This window comes from Cinclus cinclus, chromosome 2 (genome assembly GCF_963662255.1).
Source record: "Cinclus cinclus chromosome 2, bCinCin1.1, whole genome shotgun sequence".
NCBI lineage: Eukaryota > Metazoa > Chordata > Aves > Passeriformes > Cinclidae > Cinclus > Cinclus cinclus.
Genome location: NC_085047.1, coordinates 77783204 through 77806710, shown reverse-complemented (window position 1 = coordinate 77806710; position 23507 = coordinate 77783204). Strand labels below are relative to the sequence as shown.

The 23507-nt window shown below is 42.0% G+C and overlaps 1 protein-coding gene across 1 annotated transcript; it reads left to right on the top strand.

The window, feature by feature from the left end:
- The first annotated feature begins 15945 nt into the window (after window positions 1–15945).
- Window positions 15946–16920, top strand: OXGR1 (oxoglutarate receptor 1). Its single transcript, XM_062514822.1, has one exon. It carries the CDS (start codon window positions 15946–15948, stop codon window positions 16918–16920), a length of 975 nt encoding a protein of 324 aa, XP_062370806.1.
- Window positions 16921–23507: the final 6587 nt, after the last annotated feature.

The window sequence follows — 23507 nt, the reverse complement described above, 5'->3', positions numbered from 1 at the left end:
GCCATTTTGCTGATAAGGCTAAATGAGCAAAACGAACTTTAAATGACTGACTGCTTCCATCTGCCAAGATTTTCTGCTGTGAAAATGCAGGTTGAGTGAACCTAAACTTTAAAGCAGCAAATGACAAATGAAAACATCACTGTTCAAGTCCTACCAGCTCTGAACTCAGTTTGCTTTTCCCTGCCAGCAGAAAAGGAAAAGAGATGTAAAGGAAAATACTTTGTGTGTTCCCTTATGGTTTGTGACAGTACAGGAATTCAACAGTGCCAGCTCATGCCACTTTAATGTAAATGCCCTGCAATTGAGTCAAGGAGGGGGAAAATCCATTTATACTAAAGAAAATGTATTTGAAGGCCTGTTTTTAAAATAGGACTGGGAAAGAGCAGTTCTTCTGACTAAGGTCTTTCTGACTTGATGCCCTAGCCTACAGGGTGCTGTGGTAGAGGGCAGAGTGAGCTGAATGGCTCCTACAGCAGGATTAAAAATTGTATTCCTGCTTTCAGTCAGAGCTGTACTTTGGAGAAAAGGAGAAGCAGACAATTAAAGATGGTAAACCAAGCTGCAAATCTTTCCAAAACGAAATTCAAAGCCCAAATGCTGTTTTTTTTTAAAATACTCAGAGGAAACATTTTTTCAGAGCTGCTGCAGGCAAGTATAATGCACAGTATATTTGATTCATTCTTGCTAGAACCTTAAAAGGCATTTGAATTATAAGGTGCATTATCTTCTAAGATTACTCCTTGGTTTCTTTACTCCCCAAAATGGTTGATATCACTGATTTCTGAACCAAAAGAGAGATGGTTTCCTGGAAGCTATAGTACCAGTGATGCTCTCCACTCTTAAAAGAAAAACAAAAATTCTGATATTCTGTGTTTGTTTATTGAAAACAAGTGTGGTTTTCAAATTACTTTATGAATTCCCTTCTAATTCCCTTTCTGTTTAAAACAGTGTAAGAAGATAGGGTGAAGCAGAAAGAAATGCAACTTTGCACACAGATGTCTAATGCCATACTAAATGCAAATAAAGCAAGTTAGAAATACAGTTTTTGGAGAAATCTTCCTTCATATGCTTTTTAAAAATACAGCTGAATTTCCAGCATGATTCCTGCTACCCAAGCCAGCAAACCTGATAGCAGGTTACTCCATCCTTCCCTTTCCCTTCTGGCTTAAGACCCATTCAGTTGCTTAAGATCCAGCAGCTTTCTGGAAAAGTGATTAGGAAATTGATTTTGTCCCCTCTAACAGTTCTGCTAAAACCTTTGTGGTTCCCATTTGCCCCTGAATGGAACAAGACAATTGGCTGCATCCCAGGGCCTTTTTAAGACAACTCCTGTGCCTCTGGCAGAAACGGGCATTTTGTTGGCAGATCTGTGACAAAGTCATTTCATATTGCCATGAGAACACCCTGTGATATTCCCACATCTCTCCTCTAATTTTCAAGGATTTTCATTGTGCCAACCACTGCGCAAAGCAATGCCCTGGACCTGCACTGACAGGGATAGAAAACGCTTTCTCTATAGGTGCCTCAAAGGGTATCCAAAGTAAAAGCTCCAGCTCTGCTCTGGTTACAGATCTGTAAAGCTGGTCAAAAAAAAAAAAAAAATAAATAAAAAGCAGGCAACTTGGCACAAAGTAGGAAAGCATTATGGGTGGATTTATTTCCAGCCCCAAATGATCCCAAAGGGGCAATTTTCCACTGAGTGAGCCAGGCTGGCCCAATCATTTTATGGCCTCAGCAATGAAGAAGACCTGGCAGACAGTGGCACACAAATGCACTGTGCAACAATTTCAAGCATAAATCTTTCGGAAATTTTCTTTTCCCTTCAATTCATGAGGTTTTTTATCAACAGAAAGTTATCTCAACAGAGGAGGCAGCAGCACCTGCCTAGAGGAGTTTCCTCACATTACCTTTTTGCTAGTAAGCTGCTCTGAGATATTTATATATCATCCCTATTTTACAGGTGATGAAACCGAAGCACAGGGGAGTTAAGTGACTTGCCTCCAGTCACAAAGCAAATTAGCAACCAAGTGGGGAAGAGATCAGTTCTCAGCCCAGAGCTTATACAAAGTGCATTTTAGGCTTAGGGGAAGATTTTCAAGGGAGTCTTGATTGCTCAGTGGTGGCACTTCAGTAATAAAAGTTGAGTTAGAGCACTGTCTGCACTACTCAGGCCCTACTTCATCCCTAACATCATACTCTGTATCTGGGAAGGAGCACTCCTCTTTTCCTTCAGAAAAGGTTTTGGGGGACCAGCTCACCAAAGTTAATTGGCTACCACTGAGTGTGACCTTAGCCAAGAGCCAGTAATTAATAGCCATATTCATCCCATTTAGAGGTTTCTAACAAGTAGTTTCTAATTTGCAGGTTAACAAAAAATATTAGCAGTACACAGGGAAACCTTTCCAGCTGAAATGTGCGCATGGCACCGCAGGTTGGGGGTTGTTCTTTATGGAGTGCAAAAGTCAGAAATGGGTTCCATAATTATCAGCTGCCTTCACCCGGGGGAAGGGTGCCACTGCTGACCATGTAGGAGTGCCAGCTCTGGGAGAGCACATGGGTCCACCTATCATTCCTCAGAGCTGGCAGGGCACCCTCCCTGAAGATAATAATCCAGAGCCAGCAGCCCATGTTCATCCCTCAGAACTTTTCTTCTACTGGGAGAAGAGCAAATGGAATTAAGGTTTATCATACATCTTTAGATCTATCACACATCTTTAGATTTATCATACATCTTCTAAATTTCCATCCTTACTTTGACTCAGCATGATTAATACAGCTACACTTGCTTATCAGAGCTAGATACTTGTCAATGAACTCCAGTGAAAAACTGATCTGTCCCTCTACCATAACAAAATCCCACCAAACATAGTTCCCATCCTTTTTGCCAAAAGGCAAACCTGCATCTCATTGAGGGAAGAGAAAGACAGGAATGGGGCATTGTCCTTGCTGGCAACACCACAAAGACCAGCCGTGCAGTAATTCCAGGCTGTGCCCCGGCGACTCCACCCTTCTGTACTTCTGCAGCTGGGATCTGCAGGTGCTATAATTCAAATTCCCACTAGAGGGTAGGCAAAACTTTTCCAGTAAAAGGATCGCTCTGGAAAAGCGAGTACGTAGGAGTATGCAGGAAAGCAGTGTCTGATTTGGAAAAGCAAATCTGGGCTTGAGAAGCAGCAAAGAGTAAGAAAAGGAAGAATATGTTTATACCATCTGCAAGAGCAAGGTGGGAGCAGTGTTCCAAATTTCTCTAAAGAAACATAATCTCTGCTTTTTACTTCTGAATCAAATACAGCTGGATAGGCTATGTTGTTACAAAAATGTAAATTGTAAATCAGATTTACAGAAAATTTAGATTTGCGATTTTCAGAAATACAGCTGGTTTTACCCCTGCAGATGTTTATTACATACACTGATAGGGACCAATTAAGAATTTCAAATGTTGAGAAAGGATAAATATAGGGAATTAGAGTTTATCCACTTTGGGAGTGAATTTACCCCCCCTCCTAGCCAGAAACGTCAAATGGTGTATTTCTCTCTCTTTTTTATTATTGACCAATCTACTATTGCAGGTAACGATGGCTTGTGTTTTCTCCTCACATATTTCTCCTGTGCTGAAATGCAGACAGATTTCTCTGAACCTTGCTGTGGGAGGGGAAAGTATGGCTGCAGGCATCAACACATCTTCCTCCTCTTGCTCTCCTTGAAAGAGCAGTTTCTTTCCAGGTGAGATTGGCTGTCTCAGGGACCTCCCTGCACTGCAGATAAGGGCACTGTGACAAGGTTTTCTCACCACATATCTGACCACTCCAAAGCAAGTTTTCACACTGATTCAACAGGCCAATGCTAGGGAAGTTAAAGCAATTCAGAGTTTATTTTCTGAGTTTATTTATTTAGTTCTAGATAAGGAAATATGTCCTAAGATCCCGAAGCATCACTTCTGTGAGCTAAACGACTTTTTTCAATACTAAGCAAAGATTTGCTTCAATCTTCTGAAATATAACTTTTTTGTGCTGACAGAGGTTAGAACCAAAGAAAACCAAGCAAAGCAGCAGAGCTCTTAGAGGCATTCTTGCAGCTGGGACTCCTCCCACAGCTAGGATAATTAAAGGCTGAATTAACTGGATTTCAAAAGACCGGCATGCCAGTGTTTGCTGTGACAAGCACCGCATTTATCTCATCTGTCCCCTAAATAGTTGTGGGCTTTTGAAAGGAAAAAGGTCTGTTGTTCTTCTGTTCTGGATGGGTCCCATCTGCTGGTCCCACATAGTCTTGTGGGTGGCAACAATTCTCTCTCCAGCTGAGCTGCTGAAACTGGGTGTCACTACAGGCAGCAGTCTCAACACGTGTCACATCAAAGGGCTAAACAGGAGATGGGCCCAGAGAAATGTGCACATTTGTGGCCCTAATGAGCCAAAGAGAGGAGCCCTTTGGGCAGCCAGATGTGCTTTTGCTGCAATAAAGCACATGAGTCCACTGCAGAGATTTTCACAGCACAGTATTGGGAACAATGGAAAAAGTACTAAACCTGAAATGCAGCCATGCCAAATGAAGTTAATTTATATATTCTCTATCTGACTTGTACTGTAAGGTGTGAATGATGGGTCTGAGGGATGCTGGCATGGGCTAAGGAGAGGATCTGGAACCTGAAGCAGGGCTGCATTTGGTGTCTACTACACTGTTTCACATTCATATAACCACAAGAGTTGGTTATCAATACCTCTACCACCTGTCCTTCTGTGATAACTGCAAGAACTAATTCAAATGATGCACATCTCATGCAAAAATCTCCCTTCAGTCTTCATCAGTCTAAGAAAATAAAGACTATTTTATTGAAGAAAGAGTTTATACAAAAGTCTGTGATATGAGGTGAAAAGTAGAAAATCTCTCAGGAAGTCAAGAAGCTGGATTTGGTAAAGAACAGATGGATATCAGCAGCTGTGCTCTTTCACCAAGTAGTTGCCTCAGGGTGGCAGTTGATGTTAAATTTTTTACAAAATTTCCTTTTCTTGTGTGAATTAAAGATATCGAAAGAGGGAGAGATGACCTGTATTCTGGGCCCCTTTTTTTCATTTGTTTGTGAGGATTTTGGAGATATTGAAGGCTCTTCAATTGGCTTACAAAGCTAAAGCCACACACCTGGCCTCAGCTGTAGAGTAAGTCTTCTGTTCCTGTCTTTCTGGAGTCTATGAAATGCACCATTTCATCAACACAAGTTTCCACACTATTGCTCCCAAGCAGATGAGCTAAAGATATTCGGGGGTGAAATGCTACACCAAGTAGCATTTATAAAGTGATTCCATTGGATTTTCTACAGCTACAACAGTGACTTAATTTTAGATTCACAATATTAATAACATCCATATCATAATCAATTCACACACACACACAGGCAAAGGGAGATTTATATCTGTGTCTGTAAAGGTACCAATCCAAATCAAATTTTCCCTTGGGTTCAGGGAAACACATCAAATCCCTTAGTGTTTCTCCACAGATATGGATTGCACTTTGAGAAGAATGTGTGGTGGGGGGGTATCAGCCTAGGCTTTGTCACCAACAAGAAGCAGCTGAGAAAGCTGGGGTTGTTTCACCTGGAGGAAAGGAGGCTCAGTTTCTACAATTCCCTGAAAGGAGGGTTAGTGAGGTGAGGGGTCAGCCTCCTCTCCCGGGTAACAAGTGATAGGAGGAGAGGCTTTCAGTGGATATCAGGAAAAATTCCTTCTCCAAAAGAGTTGTAAAGTACTGGAACAGGCTGCCCAGAGAAGTGGTGGAATCACCATCCCTGGAGATATTTAAAATATGCGTGTATGTGTCACTTAGGGACATGGTTTAGTGGTGGACTTGGCAATGCCTGGTAAACTGTTGGACTTCATGATCTTAAAGGTCTTTTCCAACCTAAATGATTCTAAGATTGTCCTCCACCTAGGCTAGCAGAGGCAACATGATAGTTGGCTGCTACTTGTTGAAGTGATCAGCAATTTCTCCCTGCTGTCCTGGAGACTTCAGCTCAGTCCAGCTGCTGCCATGCTAGTGCTGTTTATTATCTGTGTGAGTACTAAGGGAGTTTATTAGGAAAGAAATTGCCCTGCCCGAGATGAGAGATTCATTTGATCCCTGAATTAGGATTGACTGTCTCGGTATCTAGTTTATTTGGGAAGAAATAAGACACATTGATTACATCTAATCAAAAAATTTCTGGCAGAAGGCTTCTTGCCTGCAAACTGTTGAATCAACAGAATCAAAAGGTTTCATGTGGATGTCTTTAATCTATTAAAGAAGTTGATAGAAACCAAGTAGGCAGAATGCAGGGAAGTCCCCCCCCCCATCTAACCAAGAAGCCCCAGACTGAGAGCAGGGGAGCTGATGATGGTAGGATGGACAGGCTGCTGCATCCTCCATCAGGATCATCCAGCAGAATACAGCTCCTTTCTTGGGATGGAGCAAGTTTTCATGTGAAATACTGTGTAAGAGGACAGAGCAGACACAAAACTTTGTATTTTTGAGAAGCAAAATTTGTTCATTTTTTCAGATTTTACACAAAAGCCAGCACTGCTGGGAGCTATGGCTAAGTTGCTACTCCAGGCACAGATAATACTGATGTGAGTTTCTAGGAGAGAAGTGCAAGGCTCAGCTCTAGGATATTTAGCTTGACAAAATTTTCCATCCAAGTCCAGATTATACAGTGAGCTCACCCTTATTATGTTCACTAGCGATTTGGGCAATGGAGTAGAAAGTACACCCTTTAAGCATGCAGATGGCAAGTGAGGGGACTACAGGCTTTCTGGTAGACAGCATTAGATTCAAAGCAATTTACAGAAATTGGAGAAATGGTCTGAAAAAAACATAATGCAATACAATGAGGACAAATGCAGAATTTATGTTTGTAGGAGATTAATCAAAACTGTACAGACTCGACTTCTTAGGCAGCAGTACTTCAGCAAAGAATCAAATGGCTGCTCAGGACACAAGCTGAACATCAGTCAGACGTGTTCTGCTGTTGTGAAAAGGGCAAACAGCAGAATGGGATGTGGAAGTAAGAGCACGGGCTTCCAGGTAGGATGATTAACCCTATTGCTTTTGTAATGTGTCTCCAGGGGTGGCATGTCTGGTCCAAGACTGCACTTCGAGAAGGAGGGGGACCTGCTGGGCAGGGAGCAGAGCAGAGGCTCAGAAAAATAAAACCAAAAAATAAAATTTTGTGAGACTGAGAATTGCTCAATGTAGAAGGGCCACTGAAAGAAAAGCGATGGTGATCACACACCTGACCTGTATCCAAAAAACAGAGTGCCCCCAGCTAGGACTAGATCAAGAAGGTGCCAGGCATGAGACAACTCATCCTTTGGGCACACAGAAGCAGAGTAGTAGTTTGGTAGAGAGAGAAAATTAAAAGACATTTGAAAAGTACCTGCTGGGACTGCCAAGGATATGACCCTGTCTGGGGCAGCAGATGACTGCATGTCTTGAGGAGTTTCCTTCTACCCCATCACCTGATGCCACGGGAAAAATCCCTTTGAATCACGATTGAGGATTTCAGGAGATACCATCATCCCCCTGCATGCACCAAGGCAGTGCCTCAGAGAAGGAAGATGCCTGTGGTCATGACAGTGCCATGAAAGCCAATGGATTAGACACTGCTGAGATGGATTAAGCTGGCTCTGAAGTCAGTGGCAATGCACCAGTTTAGACCTCCTTAGAATATGATGTGCAATACCTAATGAAAGTCTGGTTAGAGATGCCCTCCTCAGATACCAGCAGGCCATCAGTCATGGCAATGTGAAACAGGGGAGTTGTATGTTGGCAAAACGCAGAGTAGTGGGTAAAAACTCTTACCCTAAACAGCTTGAACGTGCAGAGCATTGCATTTCCTATATTCTTTAACACATTGTATAATTTAATTTTATAAGCAGCTACTAAGCAGTTCCCCTTTTAAAAATAAAAAGCCAAGGTCAAGCACAGAGAGCATTTCTAACTCTTTGTCTTGTGTCGTCTTCTATCCCACGGTGATGTGATTTCTTCCGTTTCTCTATTACTGAAAAACCTCAATAAATACAATAGAATGGCATTCACATTTAACAAAGTGCTGGTGTTTTAGCTGAAACTCGTTCCCTGATGGAGACAAATACGATACATCAGCTTATAGCAGAGCCCCCCAGCTGACCCAGGTGTGGTGAGTAAGCCCAGTGCTCTGGTAATTCAAGTCCTGAAAAGCTCAGAGAGAGATCCTGAAGCACTTGATTAAAGGTGGCATATAAAGGCAAAGCAAGAGAAGGTCTCTGTGGAGAATAGCACCTCCCTTTCATATATTTGATTTAGATGAGAACAAAATAGGCAGAGGAAAAAAATAGGTTTAAAAAAAAGGACAAAGTATGAATTCCACAGGTTCAGTTTGCATGAATTATCTCTTTGAAGGCTATTTTAGCAATCTGCACCTCCACCCAGTCTGAATTGTTGGAGATCCATTTAATTGTCTGGAGATAATAATAAACATCATTTAAAGAGCACAAAACTCTTTCAAATGCAGGGAAACAGCATATCTCTCAGGGGCAGGCTGGCAGAGCTGCCTCTGCAAGGGGCAACCAGAGGGAGCTGCCTTCATGCTGATAGAGCAACTTCTCTATCATAAGGGATAGAATGGGAAGTGCTTGGGATGAGGAGCCTGAACACCTTCCCTGTTGTACAGCTCTCTGCCTGATAAAAAGGGAATTTGCTCCAAAAAATACAGGACCTTTGACTCTGTGGTTAAGTGATAATCTGCAGGGCATTTCCTTGTGGATTTCTGCTCCTGTCTGTTTTGTCAAGGAACGTCCTAATTTCAATTTGAGTGAAAATTACTTTTGCTTATTATAAAATTCTACCTGATAATTTCAGGTACCTGTTTACCTTACCAGAAACAAGTGCTAAACCACTGCAAACAACCAATGCAAACAACTAATTCACCGATTCATATTTTCTGTGACTGTATGAAAAAAAAATTAGATGATCTTGGGAGATGAATTATAATTTTGAAATATGAATGGCTGAGCTCCCTTGCCTGTCCTGTTTGTGCACCTCTTGGCACCAGCCCCACTGGAAAAGGCTCATTTCCAAAGCACACGTGTAATCTCTGGAGGTGGGAACTGAAGGGTTTAGGGATGCAGGTAGGAGCAGACATGGGTGGTGCTGGTAGCAGGACCACCCAGGGTCCTTCTGGCAAGAGCCAGGCAGGGCTTGTGAGGGAGAAGTATCTGGCTAATAAGAAGGTTCATCTTTGGCTGTGTACATTAAATTTGTGTTTTAGGCTGTGATGCTACAAGTCACTTTCTGAAGACAAAGCCTTATTAGAGCGACCAAAGGCAAAGGGCAGACTTTCCTTCATGTGCCACAGCATCCTGCAAATAAATGACAAGAGCAACAGCACCACTAGACAGTATACATTCAGTGACTGAAAACCTGCTTGTACACTGGAAGCCACATCAGCAGCATCCTTTGCTGAATCCTCTACTGACACATTATGGAATACCAAGGAGGCTGCTTCATCTTGGAACTGAAGAAAAACCCAACAAAATAACAAGGCAGAAAATTGGCCCTCTCTGTTTTCAGTCCTACTGAGCTGGGTCATTTTCAGGAAATGGCCTATTACCTAAAACAATTATGGTTGTTGTCACATCTCCAAAGAGTTTAGTTTGGTTTTCAGTGTCTGCTAGGAAAACTTTATCTGGTGCAACTTCTGTGTTTAGAGCCACTTCATAGCTGGGTGTTCCTGTGGGGCTTTTTATTCTCTGGTTTACACTCTTGGTAGTGCTGCACCAGAGTACCTGAGCACATGCTGGCTTTGAGCAGATAAATTGTCCCATTGTCTTTCCTCTCCCTACTTCCCATGGGGCAACACACCTTCTGAAAATTCAGCCATCATCGAAGGGCTGCAGTAGATTTTATCTTCTATGCTCTGTAGTCAATGAGCACCATTTCTCTTTGAGGACTAATATTAGGCATAAAATAGTGTCTCAGATCCATATGGGCTATTTTTGGAACTCTACTGAACTAGTTCTGCTCAGCTGATGTGGCAGCAGCACTGCTTATACTCCAGATTATATATGTAATTTTCCTAAGGTAAAATATCCCTTTCCAAAAGTTTTCATTATCAGTCTCTATTTCCTACATAATTAGATGACAGCATTTAACTGTAATTAATTTAGAGTTACAGTGCATTTAGGGATTAAAAAATGCTACCCTTACCATTCTGTCTCAGGGAAGAAATACGAAGGGAGAACTGGAGTTGATTTCCCCATGTCATGAAGACTCACAATATCATTCTCGACAGAACAGAGCATCTCCCAGTGGGTAGCCTGATAACAATGGTAATTAGGTATTCAATCACATACAGAGTAAGACCAGCCAAACAAATGCATGTCTGCTAAGGGAAATAACCCATGCAAAGATTATGTGTTTGCTGAACCAAAAGTAAAATGTATAATGAAAGCTCTTAAGACTTTGGAGCCTAACCCTTGCCCAACAAAATGCTTGTTTTCCTGCATAGTTACTAATCAGAGCCATTTCTACTGCACCACACCACGTGCTGTCATGCCTGAAGGTCTGATTCTGAAAGGAGTCTTTCACTCATGCCTGTGGATTTTAGGTCAGGTTTTGTGAAATGAGGATGGCCCTTATGCTGTTTTGTGGACCCTCATGTCTGCAAAGCCTAATTACAGTTAAGTTCAGCAGTGATGCTGAGACAGAACAAAAAGCCCTGCTATGACCTCTTTGACCCCAGTGCCCACAGAAGCCAGTAGCCAGCCCATCTGGAGGAGAGAGCCATTGTCTGGAACCAGCCACAAAGCAAAATAAAAATACTGGGTGTTGTTCTCCACTTCTGTACTTCAGACTAGAAATTTTTGAGGGAGGGTGTGTGGCCCAGGTAGGCAAACCCATCAGTCATCCTGTGCATCCTGTTCACCCTGCCATCAAAGAAGGAAGAATATATCATATAAAAAGATGATCCTATTTGTGTCATGCACTCTGTGATAACTGGCTTTGCCTATAGAACAAAGTTACAAGAGGAAATATTTAATTAATAACACTGCCACCAACTCATTCCAGTTTCCTTTCTATACAGCAACTAAGAGCAACATTAATACATTCACATGAACTCTATAGAATTTTATTATGTCAGGGAAAATATCAGCCCCTCTGAACAATTAATCCAGCCTGCCTGGAAGGCTGTTGAAACACAAGGTGAGTGCTGTCTCTTTGGGAAGCATTGCTGGAGACCAGCTTCAGCTGGTGGCTGGTTGCTGGGAACAGTGAGTGAAGCACAACTCCACAGCAGGAACACATGTGCAGCTTCAATGCCAGCCCCAGCCCCAACCTCTGCTGTTGTCCTCTTGCCCCCAGCCAGTCCCCACCACTGCTCACCACAAGCCTGGAGCCCACACACCCTCAGAAAGAGTCATCACCTGTCACAATAGGGCCATAAACCAGCACAGGATTAAGAAAACTGGTTTGGCCTCAGTCAGCTCACTTACCCAACACATCCCATAATTGCACAAGCACTGGGGTTATTAAAAACCTGTGCTTTAGGATGACAGGAGCAAGATGGTGCTGCCAGATCTTTGGACTGCAGTGTGCAATTAGAGTCACTTAAGCTGTCTGTGGAACTACAGAGTATTTTGATTTCCCTACAATGCTTGTAGAGGGGAGAAGGGTGAGGACAGCCTTAAAGCACAAAAAGGACCTTTGTTTTTGTGAAGGTTCACAATGGTTTATCTGTGGGCAGACTTAAGAGGTCCATGGACATGAGGTGGAGAAATGGCAGGTACAGAGAAAAGGTGCACAGACTGAGGAGTTGAAAGTCACACTGCAGAATCATCCCTTATCAATGGAGATCCCACATGAGGCTAGGTAAGCCATTTAAACATGTGGTCCTTGTTAGTTTATTCTCAATTTCCCTAGTGCCTGACATGAGTCCTGGGGCCAGTTGCATGGCTGTGATTGAAGCCAGTGTTTCCAAAGGCCTCTGTGCAATTAGGAGCTGCTGCAACCATGGGGAAAGATACAGGGAGGATGAAGGGGTGCAGTAGCCACAAGGTCTCACCAGCTGATGATGAGACAAAATTTGGATAAGCTAAGGAGTATATCTCCATCTCCACGCAGACCACCTCTCTATGAGTTCATCTTCTATTAGTCATCATCTCTCAGGACTGACCTGAAAATATGTGTTTTATTTTCTTCTTTTCTTTCTCCTGTCCAGAGTTAGAAATGCAGAGGTGACTCCAGTGCCTGCCTGGGACCACAGTGCACAAAATCCCTGGCAGGTCTGGGTCCCAGCACCAGGAAAGCCCATTTCTGCTTTACCTCAGGCACTGCCACTGCCAAAGAAGAATAAAAACCAGCCACTGATGCACAGGTTCCCCATTGCTCAGGGGTATAATGGATTAAGTAGTGAATGCATTAAATGATCCCTAACTATAATTAGCTCCCTCTGTGCTTGCAATACTACAGCCTCATACAAATGGTTTCTAATGGCACATGCAGTGCCTAGGAGCAGGATAATAGCTATTTAAACAGTTGCTGATCCTTGAGCTGGTACATGACAGTGTATTTTACAATTATTGAGAAACTTTGGACATTTTTTAAAAGTGCATTGACCTAGAGAAGAGCTCGGTTAGATCACAGCAGAGAGGGTGTCCTTTTCCCTAATGGTAACAGGTAGATAATGATCTAGTTGTCAGACATTACTGCTGCCCCAGTCTTGATTGTCCCCGTTACCATTCTTTCCCTGCAGTATGATTAGCAAAACAGATAGCTAGCTCCCAAATCCTGCCCAGTACAGGTACTCAAGGAGAGTCAAGACACTCTGCTGAAAAATATTCCTATATGAACATACATACATTAGGTTCAAGCATGAAAGCTTGCTCATTTAGTACTGCATCATAAACTCATTAGTGAGTAAAGACCCATCAAACATACCAAGACAGAAAGGCTGCTGGCCACACTGGGCAGCTGGAGCCTCTGTGTGTGGACCAGGTTGCAAGCTCAAGGGCTGAAGACTGAAGTTTCAAAATTCAAGATGCAATGACTGTTTTTAAATAATAATAATCCCTTTTGATCTTGTTCCTTGAGCTAAGGATAATAATGAGGTTTTTATTCAAGAACAGTCTCTTGGCTCAAGAAGCACAGAAAATTGCAGATCTTGTGAATTATGAACCCCAAAAGCAAAAGCTCAAAATAAAACAAGTTTGCGATTTCAGCTACTCCAGTAATAACCAGCCAACACACTGTAGATATTTTACTCACCTAAAATAAACAGAAAGGATGTCACAGTTTCTAAAAAAGCACATCATGCCAAAAGAAACATTCATTTATTTCATGAGATAAAATTTGTACTCTGTTAGAAATTTGATTTTAATGAAGACTGTGTGTCATAACATTTTTCACCTGACCTTGAAATGACAACATGCCTTATTCACTTTGGTGATCAGGTTTCACTTCACAGGGAATGGAGAATAAATTTAATTTCGTCTTCTCTAAGCACATGCACTCACACATACATGCTAATTTAAATGTGATTTTCTGGTATTTGAATACTACAGGTCTGCCTCAGCACTCAGAGCTGCTGCCAGCAAAGCCTGATCTTGCCCACTGAAAGCAACACAGTGTGAATGACAGAGGGAAAAAGGGGACTCCTCTAGCCACCCTGTTCTAAGAGCTGACACTTGAACCAGTAACTGAGGTTTTCTACCAGTTTCCTAATTCACAGCCACATGGAGCATCAGTCAGACAGGGAGTGAATGGATATGGCTGCAAAGCCATACTAAAACCTGCTTCACTGCAAGGAAGACATAAATACATTTCATTTGAGCTCTTTGCTCAAAGCAATATCAGAGGGAGAAGCAGAATTGCAGGTTTTCAGGTAAGCAGTATTTCTCCATTTTCAATTTGGAGGGTTCAAGATTGTGGTGAAGAACCGATCAGCAGTTCAAGAAAGCCAGCTGGGGATAAATCAGATATTCTAGTAAATTTGTCTAACATGACATGAAATATACTGGAGAGGCATAAATGTGGGTGACAATGGTATCACTGAGCAGCAGAAGAGAGAGAAAACATGCACACCCCTAGCCTTTGTGATTGTAAATCTGGATTGGTTTAAAACAAACTTGACAGCCTTTACCTAATGCGTCTTTGACTGCAAAGCTTCTATACCAGATCTAATAGTCATGTTAAAAAGCATTAGGGTTTTAACTAAATTGTGGGGATACTCTTCAAATTTTGCTCTGAAGTGCTCCTGAGTAACAAAGAAATAATCATCTTGCTGACTTGTTATGATCAAATAATGCCCGTTGTGTCCCAGCTTCAATGACTGGGTTTATCAGAGAAAACTGGTCACGTTCCATCAGTTATTGGGATAATAAAGAGTCATACAGGTAACATGTCAAATGCTGTGAACTAGATCACATTTGCCAAGACTGAATAAGGTACAATTCTGTCTTTTTTGCATGTTGTTTTTTTTTTTTGTTGTTTTGTTAGGTTTTTTTTGGGGGGGGGGGTTGGTTTTTTTGTGTTTTGTATTGTTTTGCAGTGTTTTGTATTGTTTTGTTTTTTAATGTGTTGATTTCACACTGGGTATTTAATGTAGCACTGGTTTAGTTTAAAGATGCTGTTCCTGGAACAAGAGAGAGGATCTAGGCTTGATAGTACCTTGTCTAGTACTTTATGAAGTTTCTTTAAAATATTTTCTCATACGGAATTGATTAGAATCTGGAAGTGTGGTACTCACCTGAGGTGCTGAAGACACACAGTGGCACAACTCTTGCTTCCCTTGAGATATCCAGGGCTGAACTAGTCACCTCAGGCTACCTTTTGTATCAATGGAAATAAATAGATATGCCAAAAGAGTAAATAATTTATCTTAGAAACCTCAGTTTTGAGTAGATCCATTATGTCTTGGAGGAACTTACATCTCTCCTTTGGTGATAAAGGGAGGCTTAGGAGAACTGGCTCCAATTTAAGCATCTAGCTTTCTGATACATGAAGTTAGATTTTGTTCATGCTTGGTTACCATTTTTTAAGGTTAAAACACTACCAGAAATGTTATGCCTTGAACTCTCCATGGAGAGATCCAAATAGGCTATGTCAGACAAGAAATCATTTCAGAGACAAGTCTACCTAGCTTCAATTGGCATAGAATAGGAAACAAGATCACTGCCTTCCCTTTGCACTTTCCATTTTCCTTCTGCCCTTTGAGAAACAGTCTTTAATAATTTAAATCAATTTTATGCCACTATGGAGCTTGATTTAAAAAAACAAACCAAAACAAAATAACACCCCCCCCCCCCCCCCCCAAAAAAAAACCCCTCAGAAAAAACAAACCCAAAACATTTATTCTAGTTTTATACTCTTATGACTCCAAGAGAATAAAATCACATTCAGGGAACAATCTGTCAGGTTATGGAAGCATCAGGTCCTGAGATCTGTAACTAAACTTAACATCTTTTGGCTTTCATGAAAGCAGAATGACATCTCTATTTCATGAGCACAAAACACTGATTAGCTCAGATTAATTAAGATAATATATGGATATGGTTCTACATTCTGAAAGGTTAAGAATAGTTCACAGTTTTGCAAAATGTAAGCCCAAACTCCCTCTAGCTCTCTAAATGTGTGCTTCCTACTCCTGAAGATTTGCAGATTAGCAGTAATAGTCTTCTTCAATGAAGAAGGATAAAGAAAGATTAAAATTAATTATTATTATTAAAATTAAATGTAAAAGAGAGGAAAGGGTGAAATTAAGCATTTCAATGGTGTTATCTAGGTCAGACTGGATATGTCAGCAAATCCTAACTTCCTCTCACTAGGGTGCCTTCTCAAACATACATTTTCTCCAGCGACAAAAGGTTTAACTGACAGAATTTGTTCCAACAAATCAATTAAAACTAAACATCTGATTTTTGTCTTAAGGAGACTTCTGCAAACATGGCATCTGAATGCACCAGCAATTTTACTGCTCAGCCTGGCCCTGCAGACCGATTGATAAGCTGCAAGGACGAAGATTTCTTACTACTGAAATTTTATCTCTCTGTCCTTTACAGCTTGATCTTCCTGGTGTGCTTCCCAGGGAACATTGTGACAATTTTTGTTTACTGTGTTAAGATGAGGCCCTGGAAAACAAGCACCATCATTATGTTAAACCTGGCTGTCACTGATCTATTGTATGTAGTCACGCTTCCTTTCTTTATACACTACTACGCTAATGGCAATGATTGGATTTTTGGAGACTTCATGTGCAAGTTTATTCAGTTTTGTTTCTACTTCAACATGTACAGTGGTATTATCTTCCTTAGCTGCTTCAGCATCTTCCGTTTTTTGGTAGTCGTGCACCCAATGAAATGCCTTTTTCTTCGGAGGCCAAGGTGGGCAGTGGTGACTTGCTCAGCTGTTTGGATTATTTCCCTGCTGGCCCTTAGCCCCTTGGCCATCCTGATTGCCCCAAGTCACAGGCAGAACAAGACAATCTGCCCAGACCTGGTTGCTGCTGAGGACTCTGACACAAGTCGCTGGTACAACTGGGGACTGACTACGTTTGCCTTCTTCTTGCCCTTGCTCACGGTGACTCTGTGCTACGTGCTCATCATTTGCATCTTGGCCACTGGGACCCACACACAGGCTAGCTACAAACAAAAGGCTCGCAGACTCACTGTACTCCTCTTGCTGGTCTTCTACGTGTGCTTTCTCCCCTTCCACATCTTTCAAGGGATTAGTCTGGAGCTCCAAGTACAGCCAGTGAGCTGCCACTTGAAGGAAACAACCCTTTTTGTGTTTATTGTAACTAAACCTTTAGCAGCATTAAATACTTTTGGAAATTTGCTGCTCTATGTAGTGTCAGGAGATAACTTCCAGCAGGCGATAATCTCGCTCTTCAAGTTTTGGACAAACAAGAGTTTGAAGTAGAAGAGATTGATGCCATTCTACATTTACAGAAGAAGGATCGAAACCTGCCCTCAACCAGCCAGGCACAAGGTCCCTGCCATCAGAGCACTCAGGTTAACCCAGCCAGTGCCAAAGGAGAGTGAGTCTGTTCTGAGTTACAAACTGATCATCAAAAGAGAAACTGTATGATTAAAAATAAAAAAAAGTTTTGAATAAAATACTAGTAAATGAAGTGTCAAACTTCTCAGAAATGTTTCTGTGGTTGCTTCCTGAATCCATGTTAGCTCTTTTGGAGAATGGCCAGTTCCAGAAAAAAATACTAGTCAATTAGTGGCAGATACAGATTCAGGATGAGAGTAATCCTAAATTAATTTTATTAACTTAAAAGGTAAGTGTAGTTTGAGCTAGGCACCTGTCTGACTTTCTTCCTAAGCCATGGGAGGGGTAAGACCCTCTGGATATCAAAACCTGTCTTAGACCTGTAAGAGGTTCCTCTCACCTCCCTGGAGCCATTGACAGGGTAGGTGCATGCATGTAGCTAATCGCCTTGCCCTCATTTTATAATTTTCCATTATAATGGAAAGAAATAAGCAGTTTTAGAATGTGATTCACTGAATTATTCTTGATGTCTGCATTTGGACAAGGTGAATCGTGACCTAGAAGTGCCTGTTTCTCTCCACTGACCGTAAAGTTAAGTAGATCAGACACAGACTCAAATATTTAGAGAGCTGAGGTGCAGCTCTAGTACTGGCTGGGATGATCACTCTCCAGAGTTGGCTAAAAGTGCAGCTTACACAGTAAGACCCCGTTCAGTGTCTTTAGTGATTGCCAGAAGGGTAATGGTGGGGTAATACAAGATCACTCTTACAAGGATTTTCCACACTACTGATACAGAATCTGTGGAATCATAGAGCAGTTTTCCTTGGAAGGGACCTTTAAAGGGCATGGAGTCCAGGCCCCCTGCAATGACCAGGGACATCTTCAACTAGACCAGGTTGCTCAGAGCCAGGTCCAACCAGATCTGGAAAGTTTTCAGGGGTGGGACATTCACCATCTCTCTGGGCAGCCTGTGACAGTGTTGCACCACCCTTATTGTAAAAAATTTCTTCCTTATATCTGGTCTGAAACTGCCCTATTATAGTCTTAAACCATTAGTCCTTTTCCTATCAGTAATGTCCCTATTAAAAAGTATCTCTCAATTTTTCTTATAAGCCTCCTTTAAGCATTGAAAGGCTGTAATCAGGTCATCTTGAACTTTTTCTACTACAGGCTGAGCAATCCCAACTTTCTCAGCCTTTCCTAATAGGAGAGATGTTCCAGCCCTCTGATTATCCTCATGCCTACCTCTGGATTCTCTCCAGTGTTGGGGCCCCAGATCTGGACACAGCACTCCAGGTGGGGTCTCATGAGAGTGGAGCAGAGGGCCAGGATCCCCTGCTGACCTCACTTCTCTGGATGCAGCCCAAGCATACATTGCTGGCTTGTTTTTCATTCACCAGTACCACCAAGTCCTTTTCCATAGTTCACAGGAAATCAAAATAATTTTTGCCCATTACATTATTCAGTGAAGCTCTTCTTGGTCCCACCAAGTCAGGAACAGCTTTGGGTAATAATATATATGAGAAGCAATATGGTCTGTCTCATGGGGGAAAAAATAGACTTCTATAAAATTTTGAATCCAATACTTGAAGACATATCTAGAGAGTATCAGCTGATGTACCCCAGCCAACAGCAATACAAAAATATTAGCAACATAATATTCAGAGCCCAAAAGTACGATTACAGAGTGGATCCTCCAATACATTTTTATAACCACCTTATTTCATGTTTCATTACTTTTGCTCTCTACCCCAAAATATCCATTAATCAATGGGAACACGTGCTGCCTCAAGGTTCTCAAGCAACTTCTCCTTATCCAACCCCTCTATACATGGGCTGGTCTTAAAGGGACCACCAAGGCCAAGACCACTAGAGCACCACCTCCATTAAACACATGCCTGAGTGACTGGCAAACAGCTTGTAACTCCCCTGTGGCATAGGGAGCCCATTTCCTGCCTATCTCACAGCCAGCTTGGGAAGAACAACAGCAAACAGAAAGCAGCAGGCTTACTGAGGGAGTGAGAGGAGATAAGAAACCATCTCTGACATAGGAGGATGGTGAAAGGAACACCACCATTTCTCTGGGCCAGTGCAGAAGATGGTCTATAAAGAAAATACTCTGTCAGAAATCAAAGGAGGAAGCCATTTTACTCCCAAAATAGGCCATTGTATTTTTGGCATGATTTCCCATGAGACCACTATCCAGCCTCAGATTGTGGATGAGGTCTTATGGTGAAGAAGGTAGGTAGCCGTTAAGAGATGTTGCATGATGCAACCACCCAAAAGATGTGAAGAAAACGCTACCCACAACACATATTGAATTGATTTTGATGATCTTCCAGGGGCAGCTCCTCCTTCTCCACTACACTTGCAGTGCTGCTCTCAGCCACTTGCTCCTGAGACACCAGATGTAGCAGATACAGGATGAGAAGGGAATGATGAATGTGGCATTTTAACTGTTTTTCATTTTAAGTTACTCTATCAAAAAAACCACCAAGGTTCTCTTGTTTTGTTTTTTTTTTATTTGTTTGTTTGTTTTTTCTTTTTAAGATAAAATCAGACTAATACATTATCTTATAAGCCTCTACTGCATATCAACACCTAAGTTTTTTAACTCCAGTTGAGTCCTACCTAAATACCTATAGCATGGAGTTTGGTTCTTCTGGTGTTTGAGCTAGAAAAGGAACTCCCTCTGGTTTTGCAGCAATATATTGGTAGGTTTTGCTTTCAACTTTAAATGAAGCTCTGTATTAGCCCCCCCTTCAGCTCTACTTGATGCTTTCTGGATAAATTACTCAGCACACTCATTTGTTCATACATTCAGGCTATGTACTTATTTTTTTAAATGGAAGATGCCTGGAATATCAGGGGATCTGGCATCCACAACTTTGTGAACCTTTTTACACAAGCAAGGGAGAAACCCTTTCAAAGAGAAACCCAAGTGGTGCCTTCAGCATGACAGTGGCAGACTATTGCCATATCTTGATGCTCAGATTTTTGGCATATCCTGCCAGCAATATGGGCCTCCAGGACCTCACAACAGTACCACTGAAGAAGAGAACAAGGCTAATTTGGTAAGGTGTACAGAATTAATTTGATCCCTACCTCTGAGGAGACAGAAATCTCCATTTTAAGAATTCTTAAAGACCTCAGCACATAGTCCAAGCCTACCTAACGAGATGCTCTGTACTTTTCAACAGACTCGTGTGTGTGTCGTGTGAGAGGGCAGAAGGGACAATGAAATTGGGAGGGGAGGAAAAGCAATAGCAACTTTGATGATACTCTCATCTTCTGTGCATGGATATGACAAACACACGCACAAACACAAACACACATACTTCCCTTTGGCTTCTTCAATATTGTTTTCATATTTCTCTGGCAGCTTGTGCTCTGGGATACCTCTGCAACCCCCACAAAGGCAGGACATACCTGCCCAGCACAGCTGTGGGGAGGGAAGCCTCTGCACACAAAGACTTCATAAGCCAAGCCACAAAACCAAGTCAGATGGTTACACTTAGTTTAGAAGTGTAACCACACAAGGAAAGATATACAAAATGCTCTTTGGTACTGCATCAGAGGTGGAGAAACAGAAGCTTATGCTAATTTATCAGCTGTGTCCATCCCCAAGAAGTAAACCTGAACCTCAATTAAACATACAATTATATAAGTACTGTATTGAAAAACTATGACTGCCAGTAACCTTTCTTCTTCTACATGTACAAATCCAATGCAAATAACCACTTAGAATTTCCCCACAGATCCATCGGTGGATTTCCACTTTATAAAGCTACCTACCCAAACATCAACCGCAGTGGCTGCTCATGGGTTTGAATATGCAAACCCTGAGGGACAGAGACAGGGGTGACTTAAATGAAGAAAGCACATGCACTAGGCTGAGAATATTTGCCACAGGCGTCAGCACAAATTGGTTACAGGCACTGGCACAGGCATTCAGGTATTAGCCACAAATTATGTTGAAATTTTGAATGTCTTGTCTAAAGCCTTCCCAAATTCCTGTGATACATTGGGCCAGGATGACAGGGATGGTGTCAATACCAAAATAAAATATTAGAATAATTTGGGTTGAAAGGGGCCTTTAGAGACCATCCAGTCTAACCTACAGGGACACTTTCCACCAGACCAGGTCTACAATCTTCTTATGCTGGAAGACCTAGAGGTAGATTCAACACTCCAGGTGGGGTCTCATGGGAGTGGAGTAGAGGGGGAGAATCTCCTCCCTCACCCTGCTAGCCATGTTTTTTTGGTGCAGTCCAGGATATATTTGGGTTTCTGGACTGCCAGCTCACATTGCCAGGTCATGTCTAGCCTCTCAACAACCAGTACCCCCAATCTTTCTCAGCAGACTCCTCTCAACACCTTCATGTCCCAGCCTGTGTTGAAACTGGAGGTATCAACCTCAACCCAGGTGCAGCATTTTGCACTTGGCCCTGTTGAAACTCTTGAGCTTCTCATGGGCCCACTTCTCAAGACTGTAAATAAATCATGGTTTTGTACAGCAGCAAAAAATGAGCATGTGGGGCATTTCTGAATTTTACATAATTCTACCGGCAAGGTACAGTGGACAATCACACCAATTTGCAGCCTTTGTTCTCATTGCTGCATATCACAACCACAACACAAGGTTTTGTTCCTACTGATCTGCAGAAGTGACTGGAGCAGGCCTTAAGAAAGCAGCCTGTTTTGCTCACTCTTTTGACAAGCTGGACAGCTTCTCACCAGAGATATGGAAACATGGGAGAAATGGGCCAAATGGCTGCATTTGTACCATCGTGTTTCTCCTCCACTACCCACAGAGGGGCTGAACTGAGTGCATCAGCAGCCATGCTCTAGCTCATCCCCAACCAGCAGGACTGACAACTCATGCAAACACAGAGGAACAAAATTTCTGCAAGAATCACCACTGCAAACCAGAACTCCTTGTCCCGAGCAAATGCAGGAGTCTGATTTTCAGAATAGCTCTGGTACCTTGGCCCCAGAGAGGGGTAGGAGTCCAGAGATTTGCTTTCCATGCCACCTTGATCCATATCCAAAGACAACATCCCTCCTTTCCTTCCCAGCTACAACTTCATGTTGGACATCAGGGCCTGGACTTTAGGCACAGAGATGCTGGGTTTTGGGAAGGTTGTGGAAAACATTTGGGAATGTTTTGTGAGTATTGTGGAAAGTGGACATGTAGAGCTAGGAAGGCTGGCAGGTAGAGACGTGTTGGAACTCACTGCTCCTTGGGGGGTCCTGGTAATGTCCTCTTGGGGAAAGGTGTAGAGGTTTGAGTGTTTCCTCTTACCTGCCCTCCCTTTTATGTGTGATGGAGAAAAAAGCCTGTAGCCTGGAAATGTTTTCTTCCTCATTCCTACCTCAAAAAGAAGTCCAACAGCAGCAAAATCTTTTCCATACATGAACTGAAATGTGCATGTGGAAACCCAGGGCTGATTTATGCCATTGGGGGTCTTCTCTGGAAGGGGCTGATATTGCTGTGCAGTTCAGCTGGGGCTGGGGATATCCTGATGCTCTGGTTCCAGCACAAGAGGGAGGGAGGGACAGTTTGGCTGTGAGTCCAGGATAAAAAAACAGAATGGTGCTGCTGATTCACCAATAAAACAAGCACAAAGACTTGCTCTGATCCTGGACCTGAATGACCCTCCCATGTAACCAGAGAGTCATTGCATATCCCCCTAATTATTTCCCCTGCCACATTTTATCCTCTTAGAGTTACAAGGTCTTGGGGGCAGATGTCTTAGTGAGTATTTGCACAGCAGGATCTGAATCCCGAATGGGCCCTCCTGGCATTATGAAAATTCAATCAAGGGCTTCAGCCATAAAAATGTAAACGATGCAGCAACTTATCATTTGTGAGTACAGAGTCACATAAACACACATATGCAGATACAAATGCATGGGGAAGCAGTGCCTAATGCAAAAATACTACTCTTTTAAAGTAACAGTACTATGTTGTACCCAAGACTCCTCCTCTGAATATGAATATACATTTCACTCGTCCCTTTTCTCTCTTGTAGACTAAAAGTAGTGTGATTCTGAGAACAGAAATCAGCTGAACAGAAAACCCTTTTCAGGACAAAAAGCAACTGCTACAGAAGTAATTGCATCAATGCACAAAATCTTCTCAAGCAGTTTTAAAAATTCTGTGATTTTCAGGCATAGTTTTCTGCAGTATACAAGTTATTAAGATATTACTGCTGATTTGAAGACCATTCACTAAGTATGCTTTTTATTTATACCTAATATCAATAGGACCTAAAGCTATTTAGCTTTCTTTTTTTCCCATGGAAACTAGGTCTATTACACTGTGTGATAAATTATAATGTTGTGCATTGATATGGATTTGGATGTCTGTTCAAGGGTAGGCTATTCAAGTCTGGGGTATTTGCTTGTGTAAATTTTGATGTAAATTTTTCTCTTAATATATTGGTATTTCAAGATTATTGAAATTCATTATTATTATTTCTCCACTGCAAAGTTGAGTGTGTCAT